Consider the following 14779-nt stretch of genomic DNA (forward strand, 5'->3'; position numbering starts at 1 on the left):
GATTTTGTGGGATTTTTTGTGTTATCTGTTTTATGTTTGTCTGTGACTCATCGTTATTGCTGCCTATCTTAGCCAGACATTTCTCATCGCAGTAAGGTTTTCCTGGTTAAATAACGTGTAAATACATGAAATAAAAGGTATGACATTCGTTTTATGTCGCCAGCATGTAAGCCAACTGGATTATGAGAGCTTGAAAAGACATTAGGCTATTATTATCATCATTATTATTATTCACCATGACCAGACAAGCTGACCCGCAACATAATCTGTTTCCATGGGAACGCTCTTAATACGGAAGCTCGCTTGGATAACAGGCGCTGAAACGCAAAGGGGGTAGGAGCAGCAGGAGGCCATGGCTGGACAATGACTGACGTGGAAAGTGAAGCGAGTGAGTAACAAACTTCGGGGGAAAACAAGTCTTGAGAGCAAAATCCATCGCTTCTTTTCAAGCTGCTTCGGGTTCTACTGGGCACAGCAGAATGAGTCTGGATAAAGCAGAGCTGTGTGATTCACTTTTAACCTGGGTAAGTTTGATATTAGCGAGGTTTCCTAGCAAGGGTAACCGCCGGCTAATAGGTGACAGCAGGTGTGGGCAAAGTAAGAGGAAAAATAACGTTACTTTTGCAAGTGAAGGCCTCGCATAATCGATAAAAGGCTATATTGTTAACCAAGTAGGTTGACGTGTAAGCATTAGGCAGGTATGAAAGTTGAGTGTTTGGAAGCTAACTATCGCTAGCTAGCCAAGCTAACTAGCTAGGTAAAAACATTGGAAGTTTGCTCGTGGTGGTCGGCTTTACCTTGTTATCTGTACCAAACTGACTGCGGTGTCAGCAAACTTGACTGCCAGAAAAACAAACCCAAACAGCTTAGTGTAAGCTGAGAGACTTATGCAGTAATGTTAGGCTGTCCAACATAGTAACTTCTCAAGCCCAGGGAAAATCCACCTGTTTGGCCCTTTTCCACACAGAGGCAAGTGTAGGACTAAACTTAAGACACCAACTAACATTAATAGCTTGCCAAGTAGGACAGGAATCCCCTATAACTACTTAGTATCTGTCATTTAAGTAGTGTTTACAAAGATTGAATGGGTTTAAACAAAATTAGACAAAGTTATTTACCTGCATTATTTTACATGGTTTTGTAATATTCAGGCTACCATAATGTTTTTTTACTACTACAGGTACCATCTCACTTTTTAGTAACATTAAAGCTGTTTCTTTTTCCAAGAAAGTATGCACGTATTATTATTATTATTATTTATGCTTAGGGAGGGCTTTTACACACATAACTGGTTTAGTTTAAAAGTGAAATATGTCCGTGCATCAAATGTATAAGGTTTTTTTAAAAGTTACTTGACTAATGTCTTCATTCTCAGTTACAGACATTTCAGGTGCCATCATGCAACAGCAAGCACGACCTAACAAGTGGAGTGGCCATTGCACATGTGCTGCACAGAATGTAAGGGCACACTTATGCACAAGTATTTGTTTGTGTTGCTTTGATTATGTAAGTGCACAACATGAAGCAGCTAATAGAAATACATACAGAGCCTACTCAGAGATTTGCTTATCTGAGTGAATTACACTAAATTGCCTTTTGAATTGTATGTTGCACTTGCAAAAGTCCATTATCTATGCAAAATTTAAACCCTTTAAAGAAGAGGCTGGATTTGTGAGGTCATTTTTTTTTTTTTTTTTCTCAGTGAAATTGCTCAGCTGTGCCCTTGAAGTGTAGGTGTGATTTTTAAGTAAACCAATCTATTCAGGCCTAATGACCTTTGTAGCTTATGGAGGGGTATTTTTGTCTTCCTTTTACCCACACCGCCACTGAGAAATAGACAACACTTTTGAATCAAACAAATGTTCTTTTATTTTAAGGTCACTTTAACTTCTTCTTGTGCGTTATTCCTACTTGTGACATGTGACTTTAATGAACTGTTCTACTCAAATGTCATTGGGCTCAGCAGAACAGAAGCACAGGGCCTCATAGCCCCGCGGCCTCATGTGAATCTTGATTACCAGAGATGTGTCGTCACTAGAGTTCTCTTGTACTCTCATTAACAGAGACCCCTCCTGGTTTAATGAGACATGGCTAGGCAGGATCAAGGAGGAGAGCGGGGAGAACTGGCGCCTCAAGGTAATTTTGCAAAACAGTAGGATATGACACAATACCCTGCAGTAACCTAGAATGACCAAGATGTCCAGTTTATTTTTTTACTTCTTTTTCCCTGATTAAAATGAGGATCAAGATTGTAACTCTGATTTGTTTTGTTCTTTCAGGTCAGCAACTTGAAAAAGATTCTTAAGAGCATGCTGGAATATTATCATGATGTAAATAGATTTTATTATTTTTAGCAACTTTGCCACTTCTAGTAAACTATAAATTTTGCTCAAGGCTCAATCCTAATGTCTCACCTTACTCTCCATGAACAGGTGCTCGGTCACCAGGTATCAGATGAGCACTTGCCAGATATGAACCTTATAGGAGAGATGGGAGATGTCACTGAACTGGGCAAGCTGGTACAGCTCGTATTGGGCTGTGCTGTCAGTTGTGAGAAGAAACAAGGTAAACTGTGTGTTGGAAAAGAATGAAAACCAAGTAGATGCAGCCATCTGTGAAAATATCACACAGGATTAACTCAGTCAAATCACATGGTTCTTGCTTTGTATCAGTCACGGCCTGATTATCACAAGTTGATAAACTGACCACATGTTTTTTTTCCCCCCCACACTAAAGACCATCTTGCAATTTACAATTCAGAAGAAAAACTGATCATTTATTATTTAAACTAGCTTGATGAGCATGGGGTTTCTGAAAATACTGGTATATGCAGTGCTGGTTTGATGTTTTTATATATATATATATATATATATATATATATATATATATATATATATATATATATATATATATATATATATATATATATAAATAAATAAATAAATAAATAAATAAATGTTTGTTTTTTTTTTAAGGAGAGTATTTGTGTTAATCTGCATTTGGCTGCACCTTCACTGCTGTTGTCTTCTCCTAAACACAGAGCAAATCCAGCAGATAATGACACTTGAGGAATCTGTCCAGCACGTTGTGATGACAGCCATTCAGGAGGTGAGTGAGCCTCTCGCTTATCCTCCTGGTTCTCTCTACTTTGCATTAATCCTAGCTCTTAGTCATGGTTAATTCACAATCAAAGAAATCCGGATAAGCATAAGACTGAACAGAGTCCCAGAAACCCTACTCTGAGATATTTCAAGAATATGTTTTAGTGTTTCATTGGCACACACAGGACTAGAAAAACATTTGGGGGGGGGGCTGAAGCTGGGACTGTTCCAGGTTTTACCAAACAAAGTTATTCAGAAAACCTAATAAACCTGCTTTTGGGAACAGGTTCTTGTATTTTTCCCTTAATTTTCAATGACTTTCTTATGACTGCTTTGTTTTAGCTATTATCAAAGGAGGCTTCATCTGAACCCGGAAGCCCAGAGACCTATGGGGACTTTGACTACCAGGTGAAACCCGCAACACTTTCATTCCCCCCTCTGTTTGTCACTCAGCAGATCTGTTACATCCTTCTTTTGTGTTTTCCCTCACCCTTTCATTAATGTTTACTCCCTCCTACTGTGACTAGTATGAGATCTCCTCTGTCTCCTTGTTCTGTGTTTACAGTCCAGGAAGTATTATTTTCTAAGTGAGGAGGCAGACGAGAAGGAGGACCTGAGCCAGCGCTGTCGAGACTTGGAACATCAGGTTGGTACACCTACCAACTACGTCTTACTTGGCAAACATTTCCTGAGACCTTAAAGTTAGAATCCTTAAGATTTTAGTCCTGGTTGATTTGGCAACACCTGTAGTTACTGGTGGTAACGTCAAGTGCATTTTAATACTACAGAACCCAGAATTCTAGGGGCAGCAAACACTCCAGCCTGTTGCCTGCCAAAAAACTGCCCAAAATTTCTGTTGTCTTGTTTTGTAGATGCATTTTTGATGTACGATCGCTGTCAGCTGCACTAACCTCAGTGACAACTACAATGCGTTTCCTGTGATTGCTTCACAATAAAAGCCACCCTGTGTTTTGAGTTGAACTTTGTTAATGTGAAGCAGCAGTAAGAAATGTTGGGTTAGCATTAGCAGTAACTTAATACAGCTCTGATACGACTGTAGTAGAGTGAACAATAAATAGTGAGACTGATATCAATGAGATACAATTACAAATAGTAGTGCTGGATTACATGTTGCATTATTTCCTGTGAATCCCTTGAGTGTAAGTAGGCAATTTACTATATATAGAGGTAACTACTGAAAGTAAATACATTGAATGGCTACTGCTGAAAAACTGCTGACCATAACTAGTATCAAAAACAGGGTTTGATTCCATGAAAATTGTAAGGATAATAACTTGGCACACTGGGGCTTAAGTTTGTGTTATCTTCCATTTGCCATTGGCATTATCTCCAAAAGGCAAACTATTTTGTGGTTTTGGAGTAATATAAAACCATTCCTCCTTTTCTGTGCCTGACTTTTAGATACTTTGAGGCCTAGTTTTGCTCTACTGTGGTTGCAGCATGATGTTGAATGTGTGTGCCTGCTGCTTTTGTGCTCTGGCCCTTATTGATTAGTCCGCCTGAGACTTTGTTTGTGTTCCCATGGCTTGTTTTTTTGCACCACTGACTGAGAGGGGACTAATTTAGTATTTTTTAAAGATACATTCTAGTCAATAGTTGCATAACATCAAGATAAAACTGACACATTGCCTTGGGATGGAGCAGTAGCCAACAATAATTTGTACTGCTCTCAGCCCACATGTTTGTTTACTTATTTAGCCCACGCTTTAGGGATTAGTCATTTGTGTTGTTTTGAAAGCTATTTACTGTTCCTGGTCCTGTGCTAAAGCATGCAATCTGTCCTTAAAGTTCAGTGTAGGGTTTTGCTGTATTCAAACTGGAAAGATGTCCAGCAGGTAAGTATACACTCCCCCTTTTTTTTATATTGGAATGCCAGCTTGTCTAACTGTAACTCCAGTTCAGCCTGACTCATACACAAATATTTTATGAGCATATTGTTGCAACTCTAAACTGCAGTCTCTCTTTCTCAATCCAACCAACTTCATCAGCCTAAAGTTGCATTTCTCCCCCATGAACTATATCTGTATAAGCAATATTGTTAATGGTCCTCAATGAGCTTTGCATATTCATCTATGTATATCGTGAAAATCTGGTTTTGACCCTAAGGGTAATGCTAACAACTTCACTATTGAGAAAGTTCCATCTGCCTGAGACTATTGCACATCAGCTGACTAACTAGCTTTTGACGACTGAGCATGTGAAATGAGAACAGAGCATGTGTTCGAGGTCCTCTAAGCATGAAAAGTGGTGAGTTTGTCGCTGTGTATCTGTATTTTTCTTCTGTGAATCTGTCGTGTGCCAGTACTGTGGCTTTCTCATGTTTATTTTCAGAAATATGTCAGTGTTCTTGATATGTTATTCTTTAAATCAGTGTTGAGGACTTTCTGATGCATCTTCTATTTGTCACTTTGTGCATCTTTATCACTTCTCTCTCTCTCTCAGCAGTCCATTTCCTAATCTCCCAGTCTTTACACCTCTTTTTACAATGTTTATCCTTTGTTCCTTCCCCCACAGTTGTCGGTGGCTCTGGAGGAGAAGTCATCCCTACAGGCAGAGACACGCTCCCTGAAGGAGAGGTTGAGCCGCTCCGACTCTCTGGACGCCTCCACCACTGCCATCACTGGCAAGAAGCTGCTGCTGCTGCAGAGTCAAATGGAGCAGCTTCAGGAGGAGAACTACAGGTACAAGCAGTACACACACATAGTTAAAAGTTGCTGAGGACAGTGCAGCCATTAAAGCTTAAGCAAACTTTCATCAGGCCTTTTACATAATAGACTATTTTACATTTACATGATGTGCTCAACTTTGGGGAAAAAAAGATATAAAAAAAAAATTCAACATTCATAGTAATGAGTTAACATCATGTACACATGCAAATCAGATGCTATTGTTGAGTCATCTTGCTCCGTTTAGTATCTCACGATGAGTCTATTCAATTTACTCAGTTACACAAACCACTGCTCTTTTATCATGTATATCTCAGACTGGAGAACAGCAGAGATGACATGCACGTGCGGGGGGAGATACTGGAGCGTGAGATGGCTGACCTGCAGCAACGTAACGAAGAGCTGACCAGCCTGGCGCAGGAGGCCCAGGCCCTCAAAGACGAGATGGACATTCTCAGGTGAGAACAGCGCTAGCATTCTTACAAAATCCCACCCACTCATGTTGAATTTATTGTGGAAGCCAAAACAGCACAGCTAACCTAAGTTTGTACTCAGCAAAACTGCAGAAAGTCACGCTCGGTGGCCGTTAAATCACATGGACACTGAGGGTTTAGATTGTGCAGTGTCAAACTACGGAAGACTCACTACATTGAGTGCAAGGATTTTCCGGATGTGAAATATATTGTAAAAATTGGCTGACAGGTATTGTTGAGCTAATAGTTAGTCAGCTTCTGGAATTGTTGTGAATAAGACAACTAAATGCCTGTTGTTGTTGTTGTTGTTGTTGTTATATAAATGCTTATTATATAATAGCCATTTATTTTTTCCTTTTATTGAGACAGGTCAGTAAAGCATCATTTTGAAAACATATCTCTTGTCTCTTTAAAGGATAAGTCTGGTGATATTCTACATGTTTATTACTATCAACAAACCTTATGAAAAGGCCAAAACCAACAATGAATTGATCCCCCTAAAAAGTATTGCCTGTGTAGCCATAGCCTACTATAGCTTATTCCTTTGTGCGATAGAGCTCCGTTGTTGTCCAAATGCTATTAAAAACACATCAATGAGTGCCACACTGTTGCACTGGGCCAGATGTTCCTTTATTACCATGAACTTGTAGGCACTGTAGTTAATTTTTAGTCAATCCCACATACACCGTTTTGGCGTCATAAATGCTTACTAGCGCATTTTTATGTGGCTGAAAGTCCCCAACAAATGCACTATTTTCTCCTGTATGATTAACGACGTTTGCTAAAATCTACAGTCCCAGCTGTTTTAGGAAATTAATGAGCCTTTTTAAAGTAAACACGAATGGGCTTGGAGTTGAGAGACACAGACAGGGAAGGGAAGTTGAAAAGTATTCATCTTCAAATGAACACGTTGTTGCTTTTGATCTTTTCAAGGGATTTGACCATCAAAAATGTAGAATATCACCAGCCTTTTTGTTTAAACAGTAGTTCATCTATTATCAATCTACACTCACAGAAACGACTCCCACACTGCCCACACACAGACGTCCATTCAGCTCCTCTCTCTGACATCTGTGTTGATAATATGAATTTCATGCATTGACACTGGCTTGCGTCAGAGTTGTTGGGTTTTCAGTAGTTAAGTACATATCCACATGGAAGTATTGTGTTTAACTACAAGTCATATTCCTGTGCTGGTACTCAACGCCTCCCACACTGTCCTCTCCTCCCCCTCAGGCACTCATCTGACCGGGTGAACCAGCTTGAAATACTGGTGGAGACGTACAAGAGGAAGCTGGAGGATCTGGGAGACCTGCGCAGACAGGTGCGCCTCCTGGAGGAGCGCAACACCGTGTACATGCAGCGCACCTGCGAGCTGGAGGAGGAGCTCCGCAGGGCCAACGCTGTCCGCAATCAGCTGGACACCTACAAGAGACAGGCAAGCTGTGGGTGGAAAGGAGGAGGGAGAGGGATACTTGTTCCTGTGTTGACGTCCAAGTGATGTTAAACACAGTCTAGCTTGTACACGTGTTTGGAAAACCTTGCCGTTTTTATAGAGAGCTCTTGCCAAAGCAAACTGTTGCTATCCTCTCTGTCTTGCAGGCTCATGAGCTTCACACCAAGCACTCGGCAGAAGCCATGAAAGCTGAGAAATGGCAGTTTGAGTACAACAACCTTTATGACAAGTATGACGCACTGCTGAAGGAGAAAGAAGTGAGTTGGAGAACATTGTCAGGAAATAAGTTTGTTTGTGGTGGATTTGTCTGATATCATGGTCACACACTAAAGCCCGCTAGACAAGATGCAGTAATATAGTTTTTATTTCATTGATGGCAGTCCTGTGTGGATCAACATGCTGTGACTATTACAGGACACACATCCCTGCAGGAGGAAGTGTTGCTAGGCAAATATCGTACTATTCTTCATCCTTTGTCAATTCTATCACCTTCTGCAATCTGACAGGAGTGATTAATGTCCTCGGTTCCTTGTGGGAGTAATTAAGAAATACATACTGTACTGACATGAAGTGTACATTTACTTCTAGGTAGTGTGTGTGAAAACTCTTCACTCCATTGGGTTTGAGCAAAGCAAATATGACTTTCCCCCAATTACTGCCCTTAGCCAAAATGTGAAATGACTTTAAGTCAGTTCCCATGTGCATATCACAGTTGGTCTAACAAAACCAAATTTTTATTTATTTATTTTTTTTTTTTTTTTTAGAATTTCTTGGCATTTTAGCCGTTATTTGTCAGTAAACATAGAGAGAGTAAATGTGTTAAGTTGCATACCCACCTGAATGTTGCTGTCATGTATGCACCTTAACCATTAGGCTGTCGGGGTGCCTGACTTGGTTTGTTGTATTTAGAATTTTCCTTTCCACATTTGGCAGGTTCATACTGGATTGAAATTATAGATGCCTTTTGGTAGCCTAATAATTCTTTCAACATACAAACTAAATCAGTCTGAATTGAAGCTGAAGCGTTATTTGTGCTTTTGTTCTTTAGCGTCTGATCTCTGAAAGAGACACACTCCGGGAGACAAATGATGAGCTCAGGTGTGCACAAGTCCAACAGAGGTGTCTCAGTGGAGCCGGTGAGTTGTAACTGCACTCGATAAAGAAACAAATAACTTAACTGCAAGATGGCAAAATAATCAAAATGTGTTGTTTGTTTGTTTTTTTCTCAGATTTAAAACAAAAATAAGCAAATTGGGCTATTTAATAAAATCTGTAAAGTTACCAGCTGACACTTAATCTCTTTCTCCCGCCCTCCTTCTCTGCAGGAGTCTTGTGTGACAATGGTGTCACAGTAGGAAACCTCGCTGCAGAGATCATGCCTACTGAGATCAAGTATGTCTATTATGCTCTATCTGTGTGTATAAGCCGTGGTTTGGGGGTTAATGTGTACATAGCAACCAAATTTAAGCGTAACAGATGAGATTTTCCTTCTAAACCTGTAACAGACATGCATTGGTGTCAATATCAGTAGCCCACTTGTGCCCTATATTAATCTTCTATAGTCGGAGGCACAATTGGCGCCCGAAATAGCGACACATGTCAGTGCTGCACATTTGGCCAGGGTGTTGTCTGATAGAAGGCTCGGCCAACTCGGCAGACCTTTTTTGACTCTGCCGCTCTCTGACCCATTTCATCTGTCCTCTACTTCTTTCTTTCCCCCTTTCCTTCTCCTATTCCCCGTCTCTTCTCTTTGTTCTTTTTCTTCGACAGGGAGACAGTGGTGCGTCTACAGAGTGAAAACAAGATGTTGTGTGTCCAGGAGGAGACTTACAGGCAGAAACTAGTGGAGGTGCAGGCTGAGCTGGAGGAGGCTCAGCGCAGCAAAAACACCCTGGAAACTCAGAACAGGTAGAGGGTGTATGTGTGTGTGAATGCTTAAGTCTAACTTGTTGTTCAGTAGTGTTAAGTAATCATTCCCCTTCGAGGCCACCATATTGTGTGTTCCTGGACATTAGGCTGGTTGTTTGGCTGATGGTAGGAGTGATATCTGCCTAAATGTCAACTCACCCTCTGGACTGTGTGTTCAACTGAGCTGTGTGGGCTGGGCTGGAGGACAGACAGCAGAAAGCCAGATTGTCCCTTGACTGTGTGTATATGTGTGTGTTTACATGCCTGTGGGCATGTGGACATGTGGGTGGACTGTGCGTGTGTGTGTGTGTGTGTGTGTGTGTGTGTGTCCATGCAACACCAGGCCCAGGGTGTGGGAAGCATCCTCAGGAACAGTAACAGGAGGAGAGGAGTGGATTGAGCATGCTCAGTAGAGCAAAGCAGTGAATGGCCAGGCAGCACACTTGGTAGAACGGATGAACACTCCCTGCAGCAGATGTACAGAGAGCCACATGATACTTTGCAAACATCTTCCACCCACAGTAGCTACGTAATAACCTTGTGTTTCATCTTTACCATCTGTCTCCCTTTTCTTTGTTACTCTCTCCACCTTTTCATTGTCTCTGCGTTTCTTGTATCTTTTCCATTCCTAACCTTTCTTCTTGTCCCTTCCTCGTTTTTGTCTGTTCCCAAGATTAAACCAGCAGCAGATATCAGACCTGCGTTCCCAGGTGGAGGAGCTCCAGAAAGCACTCCAGGAGCAGGACAGCAAGACTGAGGATGTGAGTGGAGAGAGCATCTTCCCCCTCGCCTCTGCCCACTTTTATTAGTTATAACTCATCACGAACCATAGTTTTCTACAATCCAGTCGACAGAATATTGACAGTGTGTGTGAAAACATTTTTTTTCTCGAAATCAAGAGAGCCTTTGTTTTTTGTTTTTTATCTTGATCAGATGATAATCATTATTTTATTCATTAGTGTTAATTGTTTTATGTGAATTAGAAAACATAGAGCTGATTTCTATCTACAATACTGTGAAATTGGAACAGCAAAGATAGGAATTTCATGCCATTCCTAGAAGTGATAGTCAAAATATATATATTTTTTTTTTTAATTGAAGCAATAATGTTTCAGGTAGCACTCCCCATGTGTGAAGGCCAAATGTTTGCATGGCACACTGAGTATGTTAAAAAGGTTACTGTTGAAAGCACTTGACTATCAAGGACTGCAGTGTCTGTTCTGCTACTTCGATACATGTTGTGTGGGACTTTAACCCATGTTTGCTGTGGTGATTCACTGTTAACGCCTGCCCCTCTCTGTCTGTCTCTCTCTGCCTCCCCCCATCGACCAACTCTGCCAAAATCAGGCCATTGTAAGTACGGCCCACCCTCTGTCCAACTGGCCCATGATTTAACTCTTTGACAGCTTGACTTTCGCAGCTTATACTGCGTGTTTGTGCGTGCCATTTAGAAAGCGTTTGAGTTTAAAGTGTTTTTTTTTTTTCTTCTTCTTCCTTGAAGTCCTCCTTACTGAAGAAAAAGCTTGAGGAGCATTTGTAAGTACTCCGCTGCTTCTTGCAGATTATTTATCCACGTGGGTTCCAAACAAAAGTGCATTCACGCTCTCTTGATGTGTGTTTATTGCAGGGAGAAGCTCCATGAAGCTCACTCAGATCTCCAAAAGAAAAGAGAGGTCATTGATGACCTAGAGCCCAAAGTGGACAGCAACAGTAAGACATCTCATGCTCTCGAGTTCCTTCCGTTGCTGCCTCTTTGAGCACCTGCCAGTGTCCACTCTTTCTTCTCTTTTTAACACTTTCTTTCTTTTTCTCCCTCTCAGTGGCAAAGAAGATAGATGAACTCCAGGAGAGCCTGCGGAAGAAGGACGAGGACATGAAGCAGATGGAGGAGCGATACAAACGCTACGTGGAGAAGGCGAGAACGGTCAGTCCACCTAAACGGAACATGCTGTCCTCAGCGTATGGCTCTAAAATGAGAAAATGTGAGAGTTATTTTTTTCACTGGTTAAAGGGGAACTCCACCGATTTTTACACAGTTGTTTACAGGTCTTGAGGAGTATTACTGCATATGTGAAAAAAGTTGTATCAAGCCTTTTGTGACTCCAGAGGGGAGCTGTGTGAAGTCTGAGAAATTGCCTTTGGACAAGGAAGAACGTGCGGAATAAAAAAAAAAAAGACTTAAATTTATTTGTTTTTTTTAACTGTCCATCGTGAGTCTGACACTGTTATAGGAGTACAATGCTAAATCGGTGGTGTGCTCTTTTTAAGAAATGTCCTTTGTGTGCGCAGGTGATCAAAACCCTGGATCCCAAGCAGCAGCCGGTGAGTGCGACTCCTGACATTCAGGCACTGAAGAACCAGCTGACAGAGAAGGAGAGAAAAATCCAGCACCTGGAGGTGTGAACCCTTTTGACATAAAGGGACAAATTAGGTCACTCTAGCTCTTTAACTCTCACTAATGCATGATGATCTGTTCCTTCTGCGCAGCATGACTATGAGAAGAGCAGAGCCAGACATGACCAGGAGGAGAAACTCATCATTACTGCATGGTACAACATGGTAAGTGAGTATGCAAATGCATGAAAACATGAAGAAGGCCTGAGGGCATTTAATGGTTTTCATGTGGAAAAAGTTCATCTAAGTGATTTGCATGCTCCTCTGTAGATGAAAACATTTCTACCACCTTTTGGTTTTATGAAACTGGGAAAAGAGTTTTGAGGCCAAACAAGGATTTTTACTGGACTGAGACGATTTGTACGCGACACAAGTCCTTACTCTGCACATCCATCATTTTTTACACCCACACCGGATTCTTCACACTTCCTTTTGTCTTTCTCTTTCTCAGGGGATGGCGTTGCATCAGAAAGTGTCTGGCGAGCGGCTCGGCCCCTCTAACCAGGCCATGTCCTTCCTCGCCCAGCAGAGGCAGTCCACTAATGCCAGGAGAGGCCTGACACGACACCATCCGAGATAAGACGTCCAGGCGGGAGAAAGAACAAATATGCTGAAAGGAAGCCTAGAGAAGATGAGGTGATCTACAGGGGACTTCGTCTGGACTCCCTATACCTTATGCCTTTACTGGATCACTGCACCTCAGAGAGTATTCTTTATGCTGCTACTGCCCCCTGCTGGCTCTTAATGGTACGAGAGTGTTTATTTTCTCTGTGGTGCCCCAGAGGAGAGAGATACTGCTGTGTTTAACTCTGTGTTTGACAGAGTTAACCCCTATAAACAGAAATGAATGGAGTAGAAGGAGATGTAGGGCTTGAAAAGAGGCTGTCTCACCTTTTAAGGTGACTTTTATTTCCTCTTTAGCTTCTTGGACTCTGCCCTGTTTCTTTCAGTTTTAAATTTTTTTTCTTCTTTTTTCATCTTTTATGTTATAGGACAGAATATGAAGTAGTTTTGTGAAAGATACAGTTCAAATGTGATAGACGAGAGAGGAGTTATTAGGGATATTACGATTACTATTTTAAGTGCTAATGAAGACATAAAGCTACACCGGCTATAGACTGAAAACAGATTATCACATTCAGCCCTTAGTACATCTCCTTGGTTTTGTTCTTTTGTTTTGAATTTTCTCATTGCTTTTATTTTTGTCTTTTTGATCGTGTGTTTTGAGGTGAGTTTGAGTTTTTCGTTTTTAATTTGAAGGACCTCGAAAAGATGTAAAGACGATGAGGGTGTGTTAATAGCTTTAGTCCTTTTTTTCTCCCCCATTTGTATTCATTTTAATAATTTTCTCTAAACTTAATATTCATAGTAAGAATTTGTTTCACAAGTTACACCAAAGCACTTTCCTAGAAGGATGGGTTTGTTCAGTGCCTCGCAAAATACTAAAAATACTCTCTCTATGGATGAGACTGAAGTTTGAGATATTCTCCCTGTGTCATTGGCACAAATAGATTATACTTAAAGAATACGTCACACTGCAGGCTGATTTTCATATGGCAGGTGATAATGTGACTTCTGCATATGATTTTTCTCAACAATGTTCTCATTTGTTGCTTATAAATTTGATTATTAATTCAATTTTTTTTTTCATTCCCCTCTCTCTTCCCAAAGATTGAAACAGGGTGTTTGGTTGTGGGTTGGATCTAATTGCACTCACCACTTTAGACTCCAAACCGATGTAAATATAGGCAATTGAAGGCCTCCTAGTTTATCACAAATACTGGAAAACCAATACACAATGTGATTTGAGTCCATAATGATAAAAACACTAAAAATAATGACTCAGCTAATGGCTGTTTACCGCTGCTAGACCTCATTTACAGTTTAACTGAACTGGAAGGATATGTATTCATCAATACGCTGGAATTCTTTTGTTGTGTTGACAGGAAGTCAGAGGCGGATATGAAGGTTGAGCCTGTAATAGATGGCACATTCATCAACACTACGCCTGCCTGTATTCACTCCTGGTTAATTTTCCTTTTCAACAGATGTAGTCATTTTAGTCTGTCCCTTATCAGAGCTGCTGTTTTGTGACTTGTACTTCGTCCCTGTGAATGTTGTGCTATGGTCTACGCAGACCACAATCCTGCTGATTTTTCTACTGATGTTTCATTATTTGAGTTGATATTTATGGTGTTAAATCACTCTCTTTGCTACACATTTGCATGGCTTGAAAGGGTTAACTTTTAGGTTGTCTGTGTTTGTTTGTACCATAGAATGGTCTAGTAGATTATAGCATAGTGTACTTCACACAGGGATCTGAGGCAAGTTAAAGATTTGTAGTCCTGTCCGTTCTACTTTTGCACTACAAATAAATGAGATCTTAAGATAAGAGATGGTGGTCTGGTGTTCTCTTTTCCAATACATTGAAAATAAACTGAGGAACCCCTTCACAGTCCATACTGACTAAGCCATTCATAAATACTTATCCAGAAAGATCTGAGAAAGAAGACTGACCCAGGTTTTATCACCTTGGTCCTTCTTGTGGGTACACTTTAATTCTGTCATGATCTAAAGGCCAAACTGATTAGTCAAACTTCTCACATCCTTTGTGCAACGGCCTGAGCAGTGGAGTGAAATGGTGAAAGCATTGTTTATCACACCACTTTCAACAAGCATGTCTCAAAGACTTGATAACCAGCCTACCTAAATCTAACCAACAATGAATCACTAAACAAAACCGCATGTACTAACAAAATG

General features: G+C 40.8%; 1 protein-coding gene across 2 annotated transcripts; it reads left to right on the forward strand.

The window, feature by feature from the left end:
- Window positions 1-296: 296 nt before the first annotated feature.
- LOC122869443 (protein Hook homolog 2-like) lies at window positions 297-14413 on the forward strand. 2 transcript variants are annotated; one of them, XM_044182467.1, is made up of 23 exons: window positions 297-524; window positions 1376-1458; window positions 2064-2136; window positions 2280-2330; window positions 2433-2565; window positions 3041-3108; window positions 3444-3509; window positions 3667-3747; window positions 5637-5803; window positions 6106-6246; window positions 7498-7699; window positions 7864-7974; window positions 8766-8853; window positions 9043-9109; window positions 9488-9625; window positions 10299-10386; window positions 10973-10978; window positions 11127-11161; window positions 11253-11335; window positions 11446-11549; window positions 11915-12022; window positions 12113-12184; window positions 12471-14413. In XM_044182467.1, the coding sequence occupies exons 1-23, from the start codon at window positions 480-482 to the stop codon at window positions 12597-12599; spliced, it is 2139 nt and encodes a 712-aa protein (XP_044038402.1). In that variant the 5' UTR covers window positions 297-479; the 3' UTR covers window positions 12600-14413. The 2 variants fall into 2 exon arrangements, with proteins under 2 accessions (XP_044038402.1, XP_044038403.1); XM_044182468.1 differs by lacking the exon at window positions 10973-10978.
- The last annotated feature ends 366 nt before the right edge of the window (window positions 14414-14779 follow it).

Source organism: Siniperca chuatsi, linkage group LG21, assembly GCF_020085105.1.
Source record: "Siniperca chuatsi isolate FFG_IHB_CAS linkage group LG21, ASM2008510v1, whole genome shotgun sequence".
Taxonomy (NCBI): domain Eukaryota; kingdom Metazoa; phylum Chordata; class Actinopteri; order Centrarchiformes; family Sinipercidae; genus Siniperca; species Siniperca chuatsi.